This window comes from Podarcis liolepis, assembly GCF_965112155.1.
Source record: "Podarcis liolepis genome assembly, chromosome: 8".
Lineage (NCBI taxonomy): Eukaryota > Metazoa > Chordata > Lepidosauria > Squamata > Lacertidae > Podarcis > Podarcis liolepis.
In genome coordinates, this window is record NC_139560.1 from 81,417,617 (window position 1) to 81,431,355 (window position 13,739).

General features: G+C 43.4%; 1 protein-coding gene across 2 annotated transcripts in view; it reads left to right on the forward strand.

Annotated features, from left to right (window-relative positions):
• Positions 1-13,739, forward strand: part of ANKH (ANKH inorganic pyrophosphate transport regulator) — a 137,098-nt gene that overhangs the window by 101,699 nt on the left and 21,660 nt on the right. For both annotated transcript variants that reach the window (XM_083519451.1, XM_083519452.1), the window contains exons 5-8: positions 3,164-3,334; positions 5,134-5,268; positions 9,762-9,854; positions 12,731-12,826. In XM_083519451.1, coding sequence (XP_083375577.1) covers positions 3,164-3,334; positions 5,134-5,268; positions 9,762-9,854; positions 12,731-12,826 — 495 coding nt within the window. The remainder of the gene's footprint in view (positions 1-3,163; positions 3,335-5,133; positions 5,269-9,761; positions 9,855-12,730; positions 12,827-13,739) is intronic.

The window sequence follows — 13,739 nt, forward strand, 5'->3', positions numbered from 1 at the left end:
TAAATCGTCTCAATTATTGCTTGTTGGGTCTCATTTCTCGATAATAGAGTGGTATATTTTTTCTGATAATAATTATTGTGTTGCTGAATAGCTGGATCTAGCTAATCTACTTCCTGCTCATGTCATTATAGCCAGTATGAATTAATCTGCTGTGCATTAGACAGCTGCGGAATAGATGTTATTAAATCCAATTTTGACTGTCTTTGTGCTTATGCTATACTTTGGCGTTCTTCCTTTCCCTCTGAGCCAGTTCACACAATTGCTTTTGGATAGAAAAGTCACAACAGATAAATTTTCTCTGTCAACCTTCATGTGGTAAAGTAGATGTTGTAGAAGCATCCTTTAGTGCTAAAAGCGCAAGTAACAGCATTCGGAAAGGGAATTCCCTAAAAATGTTGGTGTGAGTTCTCTTTCAGAACATTATAAAAGTTCCCTAAAGAAAATGGTCAAGCTTCCTTCTTTGCGGTTCAAATAAAAAATTATTCTGTCCTTAGCATAATTCAAGACGACACTTCACACCAGTTAATGCCAGCAGGTGCATTAAATACAGACACATGGAAAACTTAAGTGACCAGAGAAAGAGTGTGCCATTGGCTACAGTATATTCCCATTTAAACTCTATTAAACTCCAGCCACTTATAGGCAAATACATTTTCTTCGCTGTTGTTCACAAACCCAGGGCTGTCAGGGATCCTTAAAGACAGCTGGAAATTATGAAGGATAGCATCAGGCCCATAAGTTAAAATGGCTGCAAAAGTGAGCTGTTTCATATTTCCTAGATGGGGTTTTAGAGTTTGCAAACTCAAAGGATAGTAAGTACCGTATTTTTCGTTCTATAGGACGCACATTTCCCCCTCCAAAAATTAAGGGGAAATGTGTGTGCGTCCTATAGAGCGAATGCAGGCTGCGCCGCTAAGCCCAAAGCCAGAACAGGAAGACGGAGCACTGCGGAGCGCTCCGTCTCGCTGCTCTAGCTTGGGGGCGGCTGCGCGCAAACCTCTGTAGGGCAACGGGGTGCCTTCACCCCGCTGTCCTGCAGAAGCTAGCAAGGCTGTTCCCAAGCCAGAACAGCAAGACAGAGGGCTCCGTCTCGCTGCTCTAGCTTGGGGACAGCTGCGCGCAAACCTCTGCAGGGCAGCGGGGCGCTGCGCTCCAAAGGCTTCAGGGATCTTTGAGGCTGGCGGTGGGGGAAAGCAGCGCTTCCCCCCACCGCCAGCCCCACAAGCTCTGGTGAATGTACCTTGAACGCACCTTGTTTTAGAGGGGGAGAACAAGAAAAAAAAATTTCCCCCTGTTCTCCCCCTCCTATGGTCCGGTGCGTCCTATGGTCCGGTGCGTCCAATGGAGTGAAAAATACGGTATAGTATGACTGTTATTAATTCAAGCAATTGGAGGAAATGCAAAAGGGAATAACTCTCTGTTGGAGGGAATTGTTTTAGTGCAGAGGAAAGGACCATTATGATTATGACTTGATTTCCCCATCCTTTGAATTCAATTGTTAAAATTAATCTATGCCCCACTTTGACTAATTATCTCTCTATCTCTCTTCTACCTCTTCTTCCTTCTACCTCAAAGAGCAAAAGGCTGAATACATGGTTTTTCCACACCATGTTATCCTCACAACAATTGTGTGGTGGTTGAGAAAGCAATTGGCTTCAGCTTCATAGCTAAGTGAGGCTGTTTAAGCATATTTTTAAACAGTAAGTTTGTCTGACACCTAATTTGCCCAGGGTGGTATAGAGGCTAACACAGGGTCACCATATTTCAAAAAGTGAAAATCTGGGCACAAAAGGTGTTGAATTTCTGCAAAATCTAAAATAAAATAGAATGAAGTTTTAAAACTAATTTTTAAATGAAAACAGCCACAAAATTAACACTGCCGATATAAGCTGCCACCAGCTTTTAAACTGCTTTTCTAAAATTCCACCCAGACGCCATTTTCAAATCCCAGCTATGTCCGGATGTATGGCAACCCTCGGCTAGGACTTGGGATATTCAGATTTAAATTAATTACATCTACCAATGCAATGTAGTTATAAAACAGTTCCGCTAGGAGCGTAGACATCGCCGATTCAGAACTTACCCCATTAACTCACTAGATAGCTTAACTAATGTGATCCTTTTCCTTCAGCTTCTCATCTGCAATATGGGGATAAGAATACTTACCTACGCTACACAAATGTTGTAAGGGTTACAGAAACAATACTTCTAAATCTCTTTGAACACTAGGAACCACTCGTATCATTGTTTAGTATTGCTATAGGAATCCTTTCCCAAATATGAATTGTGTCCGTTTTAGCATAGTTAGCATTGTGCGTGTACAACATCTCTCATGCTTTTTTGAAGGTGACCTCTCAGAGGTCGAAGTTATTTTCCCACCTCATTGTTACTGGGCGATACCCAAGTCCTACTCGAAGTAGACCCATTGAGATTTTAAGTTCATTGATTTCATTGGGCCTGCTCTAAGTATGACTTTGTTGAATATCGCCCCTGTCGTTCCTTGATTTCTGACATTAAATTAGCCTAATAGTATAAACGCATTCAATATATAGCTTTTTGCTATTGGATTTCACTGTGTTTGTCATTTGATTTCTCTGTGTAGTATTTTTTAAGTGATGCATGTTACTAGATGAGATGTATTGTACTGCGTTGGAACGTATCGTTCAAGGCTGCTTCTGAATTCATTCATTTTCTCCCTCATACTGCATATACATAATACAATCTTATTATAGATACCCTTTATCTCTATATTTCTTTAAAAATAATAATAATCTCGGGCCTTCTAGCCATACCCATAGCCCTTGATGAATAAGCTCCTAACATCTAAAGAAAATGCTATCGTCTTCATAGCCTCCTCTCAAATTAATGAAATCGTTGGCTTCTTCAGACAAGTTTATTGGGGGGGGCAGGAACAGACTCAGAAGCTTCTGTTACATTTTTATAATAGAAAATCAAAATAAGTAGTTTCATGAAATTAGAGGACCAGAGAATTTCCAGAACTGAACATACATTTGCAGCAAAGACCTCTGAATAATAATTAAGAATTGCATTATGTTCTGAACACTATGACTGTGTCCAAAACTATTTAGTTTTCACATCAGAATTCAGAATCTTGTTTTCATAACCAGTCTTTCTTATTCCCCCTTTCCCTTTCTCCTGACAGGTTGTTTTCGTAGCCATTTTGCTCCACAGTCATTTGGAGTGCAGAGAGCCCCTCCTCATCCCTATCTTGTCGTTGTACATGGGAGCCCTTGTCCGATGTACCACCTTATGCCTGGGCTACTACAGAAACATACATGATATTATTCCGGACAGTAGCGGGCCAGAGATGGGGGTATGTTTTGATGCATTTGTCGATCTTGCTATATGATTACGTTCAGTACACCAGGATTGCAAAACAGAACCTAAAAACCACTGGCCCTATTTACCGTATTTTTTGCTCTATAAGACTCACTTTTTCCCTCCTAAAAAGTAATGGGAAATGTGTGTGCATCTTATGGAGCGAATGCAGGCTGTGCAGCTATCCCAGAAGCCAGAACAGCAAGAGGGATTGCTGCTTTCACTGTGCAGTGATCCCTCTTGCTGTTCTGGCTTCTGAGATTCAGAATATTTTTTTTCTTGTTTTCCTCCTCCAAAAACTAGGTGCGTCTTGTGGTCTGGTGCGTCTTATAGAGCGAAAAATATGGTGCTATAAACTACTTGCTCATCTGCCCGCATACACTTGTATCATGTGCAAGACCCGAACTGAAAAACAACGCTCTCCATTTGCTAGACAACTGGGGGAAGCTTTTGAAAGTGATTGTTAATTGTTAATTGTTAATTGGCAGTTTAATTGCTGCTTAACAGGCTTACAATGCACCCCGCTAAGGGGTTGCTAAGGTTATAAACTTCATTTATAAACGAGTACCGGCACCTCCTTTTATACCCCCAAAACACACTGCCTATTATTATTATTATTATTATTATTATTATTATTATTATTACTACTATATTTGTGCTAAGGGTAACCTCCACCACAATGCTATACTCATTATTTGGCAGCAATTAATTGCCAGTTTAAGTTACTTCTCTTACATCCTTTGATATATGGAAGCTGTGACTATGCCCTGATATTTTATACAAAATATATTTGTATTTATGTTGCAGCCTTGTCTCTGCTGATTGCAATTCTCGTGCCATAGCCTCTCTCTTGGCCATTTCTTGTAACCACAGTATTTTCTTCAGTGTAGTGAAGTTCGGTACTGGATTTAGAAAAAAACCCCCCACCACATTTCTTTCTGTGCTGTTATTTTAAGATGTCAGCATGATTAGCATTGAGCCAAGGAAATACACAGATAGTTGCAGGACCATTTCTGAGTCACTCAAAGCCGCATACCTTTACGAATGCTTCCTTGCAGGAGTGTATATCAGAATGGATTTAAAAACGTTAAAAAATATGGCACTTCTTAAATCCATAGTTGCAGATAGTACTTTCGTTAGGTGCCAGAACACTTTTCCTCATGAATTGAAAGCCCAGTTCTGCAATAATCCAAATCACATAGTCTAAAATCTATATCTATAAAATCTTCTTTTTAACTTACTGGCAGGTGATATATGCATGCTTATGTGTTTCCTTGCTCTTTTTTCTGCTTGCACATACCATAGCCAACATTTGGAAAGGAGATTCTTTAGCTATTCTGTTGACTGCATCTCCATCGTTCTGCCCGGACACTAAGGTCCAGCTCCGAGAGCCTTCTGGCGGTTCCCTCGCTGCGAGAAGCCAAGTTACAGGGAACCAGGCAGAGGGCCTTCTCGGTAGTGGCACCCGCCCTGTGGAACGCCCTCCCACCAAATGTCAAAGAGAAAAATAACTACCAAACTTTTAGAAGACACCTAAAGGCAGCCCTGTTTAGGGAAGCTTTTAATGTTTAATAGGTTATTGTATTTTAGTGTTTTGTTGGAAGCTGCCCAGAGTGGCTGGGGAAACCCAGCCAGATGGGTGGGGTATAAATAATAATAATAATAATAATAATAATAATAATAATAATAATAACAACAACAACAATAATAATAATAATAATAATAATTATTATTATTATTACTGCGTTCAGGTGCTGTCATTCACAAGGACTGCATTTTCTCATTTACCCGCAGGGAGATGCTACAATAAAAAAGATGCTCAGTTTCTGGTGGCCTTTGGCGTTAATTTTGGCTACTCAGAGAATCAGCCGGCCAATCGTCAACCTCTTCGTATCCCGAGATCTGGGTGGCAGCTCTGCAGCTACAGAGGTAAGAGTCCTTGATTTCCCTGTATTTATTCAGAAAAGTAGAGTGCCCAGTTCCCTCTCCAGCTGTCTCTGTTTTCCTGGTTCTTTAGGAATTCATTTTGCTGTTAAATGTCAACTTCCTCAGGGTGTTAAAGAAACCTACAGGCTTTTATGTGAATTTTTTTTTCTAAGTCTGAGCATCTGAAACTATAGCGTTTTCTTTCAAACCTAAGGGCCAATCTAGATGCTACATGGACTTCTATATTATTTTTCCTCAGCATTTTTACTTTTAGAAATGTAAGCGGCCTCAGCCAACTGCCGTCCTGAGTGGAGGAAGTGAAAGTGGATCATGGCTGCTCAACTCTTCCCCCTCCAGACATTTTTCACCTAACAAAATACACGGACCCCATATCTCTTTTCCCATGGATAGAAAAAAAAGGAAACCTCATTCTTCTGTCCTGCCCACTACTGCCATTTGAGTCTGATTTTTTAAATTATTATTTTAAAACATGAAGGAAGAGAGAAACAGAGTCCTGTCCATATTTGCTTTGGCCATTAGCCGACCATTACTGTTTCCCCCCGGTTTCTCAGATCTTCAACAGAGTATTTGGTAACTCAGAAAGCAAAACAAAGACACTCATTTAGAGTCTGATTCCTCACTGACTCATCTCTTGTGCGAGCAACGTTATTGGGCGAGATTCAGAGAACTGTGAGTGGTGTTGCACTTACGGAACTGTCGTCTTCTGCTTCCTGCCGCATCACCCAATGCCATCTGTGTTGCTGGTTCCGAGGGTATACTGACGTTCAGGAACGGCATGTTTCAAAATATGGTGGACTGTCAGTGGAGTGAAAAGGCATACAGTGGTGCCCTGCAAGACGAATGCCTCGCAAGATGGAAAACTCGCTAGACGAAGGAGTTTTCCGTTTTGGAGGTGCTTCGCAAAACGAATTTCCTATGGGCTTGCTTCGCAAGACGACAATGCCTTGCGAGTTCCTGCTGTTTTTTTTTTCCTTCCCCCCCTTTTTCTAAGCCGCTAAGCCACTTATCAGCTGACCCGATCAGCAGATAAGCCGCTAAAAGCCTCTAATAGCGCTAATACGCTAATCCATCAATGGGCTTGCTTCGCAAGATGAAAAAACCGCTAGACGAAGAGAATCACAGAACGGATTCTTTTCGTCTTGCGAGGCACCACTGTACTCTCCTCTAGTGCAAGTGTAAGTGCCTTTCAGCTTGTGCAAGGAACATTTAGATGTAATACCTGGCCAAAAATGTTACAAAAACCCTCCTCCCCAAATTCTGAGACCTCTCTGTATGCATACCCTAAACCACTGGAGCTTCTTCAGTATGGCACGATCCCATGGGCATAAATGGGAATAGCACGACTACATGGGTTAGGTTAATTGCACAGGACTCTTTTATGAAAAACGAAAATCCCTGAAGGTGTTAATTCTGCAGGCAAGTCAATATTATTGGTCCCTCCCACGTGGCCAAGCTGTGAGCAAGGTGCCTGTATCGTGCTGACTCTTTTATACTGCATATAATAATTTTAGGCACTTTACAAACAAACGAATGAATGAATATAACCGTACCATACTTCAGTGGCTCACATATTGCAGAGTGTACATGCAGGGGAGGGGGTAAGATTTTACCAGATATTGCCCAGATGTTTGGAAACCTATCATTGCAGCCCATATGAGCTGGAAAGATTATTATTTTTTTAAAAAAAGCTCAGATTCTTAGTATATTTCCCCTCACTGCTAAATTCCACACACTTGCAGAATCACCGAATATGCACCACCCTTATTATAAGATTATATTCCTGACAACTTAATAAACATTAAGATGACAGTCTTTTTGTGTATATTTCTGCTTGTGATTTAAAGTAGAATAAGAGGAAGTATATAGAATTGTATCTTGTAGTTGAACTTCGGAGTTCAAGCACCTGGAAATACTTAATTGCACATTTCCCGGTTACTGCCCAAAATGTTTGTGCAATTAATATTTTAAGCATACCACTTTAACGTGGTTTCAGTTGCTGTGCAAAGAATGCATTCACTCAAAAGCAAATACTTCTCATATTATCTATCAGCTGATAGCTGACTTCATTAGTGCCTATTGTCCATTTGTTCTTTTCGCTTCCGTTTCTGAAAGCATCACTACTGAAAGAGAAAGCGCTGGCAGAGCCGACAATCGGATAAGCCTGCCAGCACACAAGCTGAGTGTACTGCAAATTTCTGTACATGGCGCTGCCAGTAGCCCTTGATTTTGGCAGGGGGAGAAAAGAAGGAACTCTATGAAAAATAATGAGTGTGCATGTTTTACTTTGTTCCTGGATTTTTTGGTCAGGCGCTGTATTTGGCTTAGATTTGGCCAAGTACAGATGTAATCTTCTAACCATGGTTAGGAAATTGGAAATATGCCATGAACTTATTCTCCCTGAGCATAATTCTGTGCAAATCCCCCTCATTTTTGATACTAGCCACTGTTCAGTGTTCGCTCTACAACAGTACTTGTGCTATGAACCATAATTCATAAATATGGTTTGTCTCCTAAGTGCCAACACGGCTATCTTCTGAGCAGCAGGCAAAACTCTTTCCTATTTTCTCAAGCTTTTAAGTTCTGGGCATTTAAAAATAATTCTTTATTTATTGAATTATAAAACAAACAGGAGCATAACAACACATCCAATTGGGGAGAATTCATCAAAGAATAATTGTTTTCAGTGTCACATTACAAAGCCACTCATCTGGTATTAACAGTGCAACAGCATCAATAGAGGAGTGCGTTTTTGAAATAAATCCCAGTGATGAGGTCCCAGTTTCATGCTCTGCTTATAGGCAAAGACGTTTGCAGATCATTTGCAGTAGCATAAGCAATAAACTCCCACATAACAGGGTAGTAATGGGCTGGGTCTTCAGATCCTTTTGAGACTTCTAAATTGTGTGTTGCTTTCTCAGATGCCGCCAGACGCCAGACATTATTATACCACAAACACAATTGTAAATCAATTAGATTTTGTTGATTATCTCTGCTAAGCACAATGCAAGCGCTCTTTTTCATTGTGTGTAAGCAACCAGGTGGGACACGGGTGGCACTGTGGTCTAAACTACTGAGGCTTGGGCTTGCCGATCAAAAGGTCAGCAGTTCGAATCCCCATGACGGGGTGAGCTTCCGTTGCTCAGTCCCAGCTCCTGCCAACCTAGCAGTTCGAAAGCACATAAAAAAGTGCAAGTAGATGAATAGGTACCACTCCGGCGGGAAGGTAAATGGCATTTCCGTGCGCTGCTCTGGTGTCAGTGTTCAGTTGCACCAGAAGCGGCTTAGTCATGCGGGCCACATGACCCGGAAAAACTGTGCAGAGCGGACAAATGCCGGCTCCCTCGGCCTGTAAAGTGAGATGAGCGCCGCAACCCCAGAGTCGTTCATAACTGGACTTAACTTTCAGGGGTCCCTTTACCTTTAAGCAAGCAGGTATGGGGCAGTGTGGCCATACCGCTAGGCTGTGCCCCCTCATATTCAAGGCCATTATCACTTTTAGAGCATAGCTGTCAACTTTCCCTTTTTAAAGGGAAATTCCCTTATGCTGAATAGGATTCCTCGCAAGAAAAGGGAAAAGTTGACAGCTATGTTTTAGAGTTTGAGGACAGGTTTGAAGCAGGGGCTTCATATTTGGGAATGCTTCCTCTGCACTTTACAGACCTAACTGCGTAGCACCCCATATTGGATGAGATGGCGTCTTCCTGCTTCAGAACTCCATCCTCAAATTCGTGGAGGACTTTAAACTCAGGGATAGTGATGTGCCAGAGGGGGCGGAGCTAACAGCCCTCTCTCCCCGCCCTTTCTCGCATATTTAACTCACCCTCAGCCACACCCACCCCTCACATCTGAACAGGGCTCTATTTGCTTTTGTTTTTAATTGCACATTTTCATTTCTGTGGCCACAGTTGTGTAAACCACCTGGAACCAGCTTCAATGAAGGGGGGTATAGAAGTGTTTTAAACAAACAAATAGCTTTAACCAGGCTGGCTGCAAATTTTGGTTTAAGCTAACCATGGTTAACCAAGTAATCTTGGTGAAGGCAGAGAGCTGAGCTAAAAATGGTCTTAAATTGTTTCCCTCCTTTTCTGGTTTTAGGATTAATATCTAAATATAATACTGAGGAGAGCTCACCCTGTTCCTTTTTTTAAAAAAAACAACCAACCGTCTCTATTAACATTTATTAACATACAAAGGAAATGCTTTATATTTCATTCAGTTTTAAGATGGCACACCAAGACCATTATTATTTTATCATGGAAAAGGAATAATAAATAAAGAAGAAACACGAGTGTATGTGTGTTCATAAGCTACTTTTTAAAATCTCTACTGTGCAGGAACCATTTTCTTGCTTGACCATCTAAAATGTTACTGGTGTAACTCATAGGATTATGTGAATCTTGAGCGAGAGGCAACCCTTACGAGTTTTTCCAAGGATTTGACCTGTAATGTTCTCTCTCCCCTCTCCTCTGCTATAGGCGGTGGCAATTCTGACAGCTACATATCCAGTAGGGCACATGCCATATGGCTGGTTGACAGAAATTCGAGCTGTTTATCCTGCTTTTGACAAGGTGAGCTTGTTTTCTTTGATGAGAGCAAACCCTTCGCTTCTCTTTCAGACGCATCCTTGCCAAGTGTCAGTTTTATAAGCGTGTGAAGCGTATAGAAAATGAGTCAGATTCCTAGATTCTAGGAAACTTCAGGGTAGTTTTGTTGTTGCTGTTATGCTGTGCAATGCTACACTTCTTCGATTCTATAAAATACTGTTGATGAGTTCACCCATCTGTCTATCTGTAAGTTTGGCATCTCCATCTCTTGGGCCTGTTGGATTTCTGTAATGGCCAGGAGATGAAGTCCTCCAGCTGGTTTCTTTCTGCAGGGAGAATTATCACAGGGAACTGCTTGCCATTGGGAGTTGGAAAGCACAATTCAGGGGGCAGCCCCATGCTGGAAGCAGCGTGCAACTCCAAACTGATGTGACTTGCATGTGTCAACACAGGATGTAGGGCAGTGCAGACTGAGCTGAGGGGGTACAAAATTCAGAAAATCCATAATTGAGAAGATCCATTTGAGGGCACCAAATTTTGGCCTTGCACGAGGCACCAAAAGATTACCTGGATGTGGAAGCCCCTGGATGTGTGCTCTGAAAGTGGGGATGCGGGTGGCGCTGTGGTTTAAACCACTGAGGCTCTTGGGCTTGCCGATCAGAAGGTTGGCGGTTCGAATCCCCACGACGGGGTGAGCTCCCGTTGCTTTGTCCCAGCTCCTGCCAAACCAGCAGTTCGAAAGCACGGCAGTGCAAGTAGATAAATAGGTATCACTGTGGAGGGAAGGTAAACGGCGTTTTCATGCGCTCTCGTTTCCGTCCCAGTATTCCATTGCGCCAGAAGCAGTTTAGTCACCGGCTCCATCCGCCTGAAAGCAAGATGAGCGCTGGAACCCCATAGTCACTTTTGCCAGGGGTCCTTTACTTTTACCTTTACCTTGCTCTGAAAGTACAGCTCCAGAAGCTTCTGATAATTGTGGGGCATTTCAGGACAAACCCCCAGTTTATGCCAGGAGCCCACCACCCCTCCAGAATCGAATGTTAGCACGGCCAGTTCCCTGTGCTAAGTAAGAATACGCCCCAGGATCTTCTTTGATGTCATTGGGAGCACCCGTTTGCCATTGTGCATGGGAAGCCCAAAAAACATTGAGCTGGTCTCAACCTGGCAGAAGTTTGGATGAAGAACAGGTTGGAGGGTGGTCCTTCAACTCCTTGCTCTCCAGCTCCAAGCTGTTTCCTTCGTCCTTAATGGCCTGATTGGCATGCATCTCTCCCTGCCTCCCTACCCGCAGTATGTCCCTGAATGCTAACACCTCCACTTACATAAGCCAGCCATGAGCGATTGAGATTCCCCTGTTGTGTTCCTTGGGCATCAGCAAGGAACATGCCCATGGTTGCTTAAGGGTCAGAAAGCCAATTTTCAATAAGGAAGTTTCTCCAGGGCCCAGAGACATTTAAAGCAAAGGCTTCGCATATCCCTGCAGAGGATCCTGGGAGCTGTAGTTAGTTAAGGGCGCTGAGAAGATTATTTGGGGAAAACAATGTGCTTTTCAACGTATGCTGTGTATGCAGCCTTTATATACCCATTGGTCCCTCTTTTTTCCTAATCTACGAGACTCATTGTTTGGATGAAAAGAACGAGGAAGCGGTGAGTAAGGAAGATTTCAGTAGCACACTTGAAATTTCCTACTCTTTCTGTGCCTTTTAGCTGTAGTTCTTCATTGACAGATCCTGTTGAAGATTCCACGACTTCAGCTACATTCTGCTTTTTGCTGTTTACGGAAACTACATCTGCACATGTAGATTGAGGGTGGGCTCTGGGGAGGGAGACGGGGTTTGATGTTTGCATAGCGATACGTGGAATCTCTGGGCAGGACAGAACATTGAATCCCTTAACTTGTGTACAGATCATTAGAGTGAAAAGGAACCAGGTGTTTGGGGCTGTTTCTCTAGGTTTCTTCCTTTGCTAATTGGGGGTGTAATGACTCAGGAACTGCCACAGTGATTTGGATCAGCTTGTACCAAGCTGTATTCCTGGAGCAATATATTTATTTAAACAGAAAAGGAAAAAAGGGAAAAAACAAGCTTGCAGTGTGATCAGCATCTGCAGTAGCATCTTCCTGCTTCAGACCACAAGGATTGCTTGTTTAAACTCCCGTTAAGAGCTAGGAAGTTCAAATTTTGGACAAACAGGGCAGGTTAATGAACTCTGAGCCAATCTGAACTGTGGTTGTTGACATGGAAATATATCCTGCCGTCCCTTGTAAAAATCCTGTTTCGAAGCTGCGCCCATTTGACTACGACCAACCAAACCACAAGTCTACTGGGTCTGTATTATTGTTTACGGCACTGCAAAAACCTAAGCTTGCACTTTAATATCTAAAATGCGAACCTCATTTGCTTGTTGCTTGCCAAATGCCTGTGATGCAGCCCACAGCTGAAATCCAGAGACCTGCACGTGTGTAGGTTCCTCAGTGTGGACTATGGCAAATGCCTTTTGTTTCAATTCCCAGTAATTGCAGAGCTCTGCCAGTACCTACAGAGCAGCACCACTGGATTATGGCTGGTATCTGCAATAATCAGAATTTCAGCCAGGTTTTTCCTCCTCCTCTTCATGCTATAAACACAATAGCATTTGGGGACCACGTTATTCATTCTGTAAGCAAAAGCCAGCTAATGAGATGCTCCTAGTTTATTGCCTAGGAAAGCTGATGCTCCAGGAAACCAGCTGTTTTCTACGATTCACACCACAACCCTCTGCATGCTTGTACAGAAGTAAACCCCACTGAAATCAATAGAGCTTAGCCGCATGAAAGTGGGTTTCAGATTGCAGCCTCATTGCTGCCTTTTGCCGCTTGTCTAGAAGGCTAATGCCTGTTTTTCTCTCCCTTTTCACCCTAGAATAACCCCAGCAATAAATTGGTGAATACCAGCAGCACCGTCACAGCAACGCATATCAAGAAGTTCACCTTTGTCTGCATGGCCCTGTCTTTAACGGTAAGGCATCAATCATCGCATGACTGTTCCTTTTGATTTATGCATTAATGCTTTTTTAAAAATCCCACTCTCCCACCCAGGAGCTCAGAGCGGCACACACTGTCCTCTTTCCCTCCACTCCCACCCCCCGGTTTTGCCCTCGCAACAATCCTGTGAGGTAGGCAAGGCTGGTTCATAGCCTTAGCAGGATTTGAACCCAGGTCCCTCCTGATCCAGCATCCTAACCACTGTATCACCCTGGCTGAAGTGAAATGAAATATTGGGCTTTGAAGCACGGGCACCGAGCTTTGGGTTCATCGCCTTGTGGTGCTGAAACGGGCCTTCCACTGGGGAAAATAGCAAAATATTCGTTTCCACCTATGTGTGTGAGAGAGAAATTGTGTGTGCATTTGGCGTTAAGTAAAACGTAGAGGCTAAGTGCGAACTATGAGCAACAAAGCTCACATTTCACCTCAAGCATGCTGTCAGGGGCTCAGGAACAGAGGCACAGGGGAGGGAGGAAATGGAGAGCGAAGGGGAAGAATCTGAGGGCAGCGTAGGGGAGTATGACAGTGACCCGAGAGATTCCATGAGCTTCAGCGAATCAGGAGATTCCCAGAAGGAGGCGCCGATGGTCAGGGCAAGGGGGGTCCCAGGGGGGACACACCAGAAACAAGGGGCCAGCGGGGACTCCCAAAGCAGCAGCGGGAGATCAGGACCAGCTTCCCCACCAGAGCGTAGTGGGGGGGAAGAGTCCCATGTGTCAGGGCCAGCGTCTCCTCCAGCAGGGAGAGAAGATGAGTCGAGACTGACCACGCCTCTATTGGAGAGTGGGGGAACGGAGGGGAGGTCAAGTCCAGCTAGCCTCCCCGAAGGGGGAAACAGTGACAGGAGCAGTGTAACGGTCAGGAGGAAGGTTGCCGGCTGGGCGCGC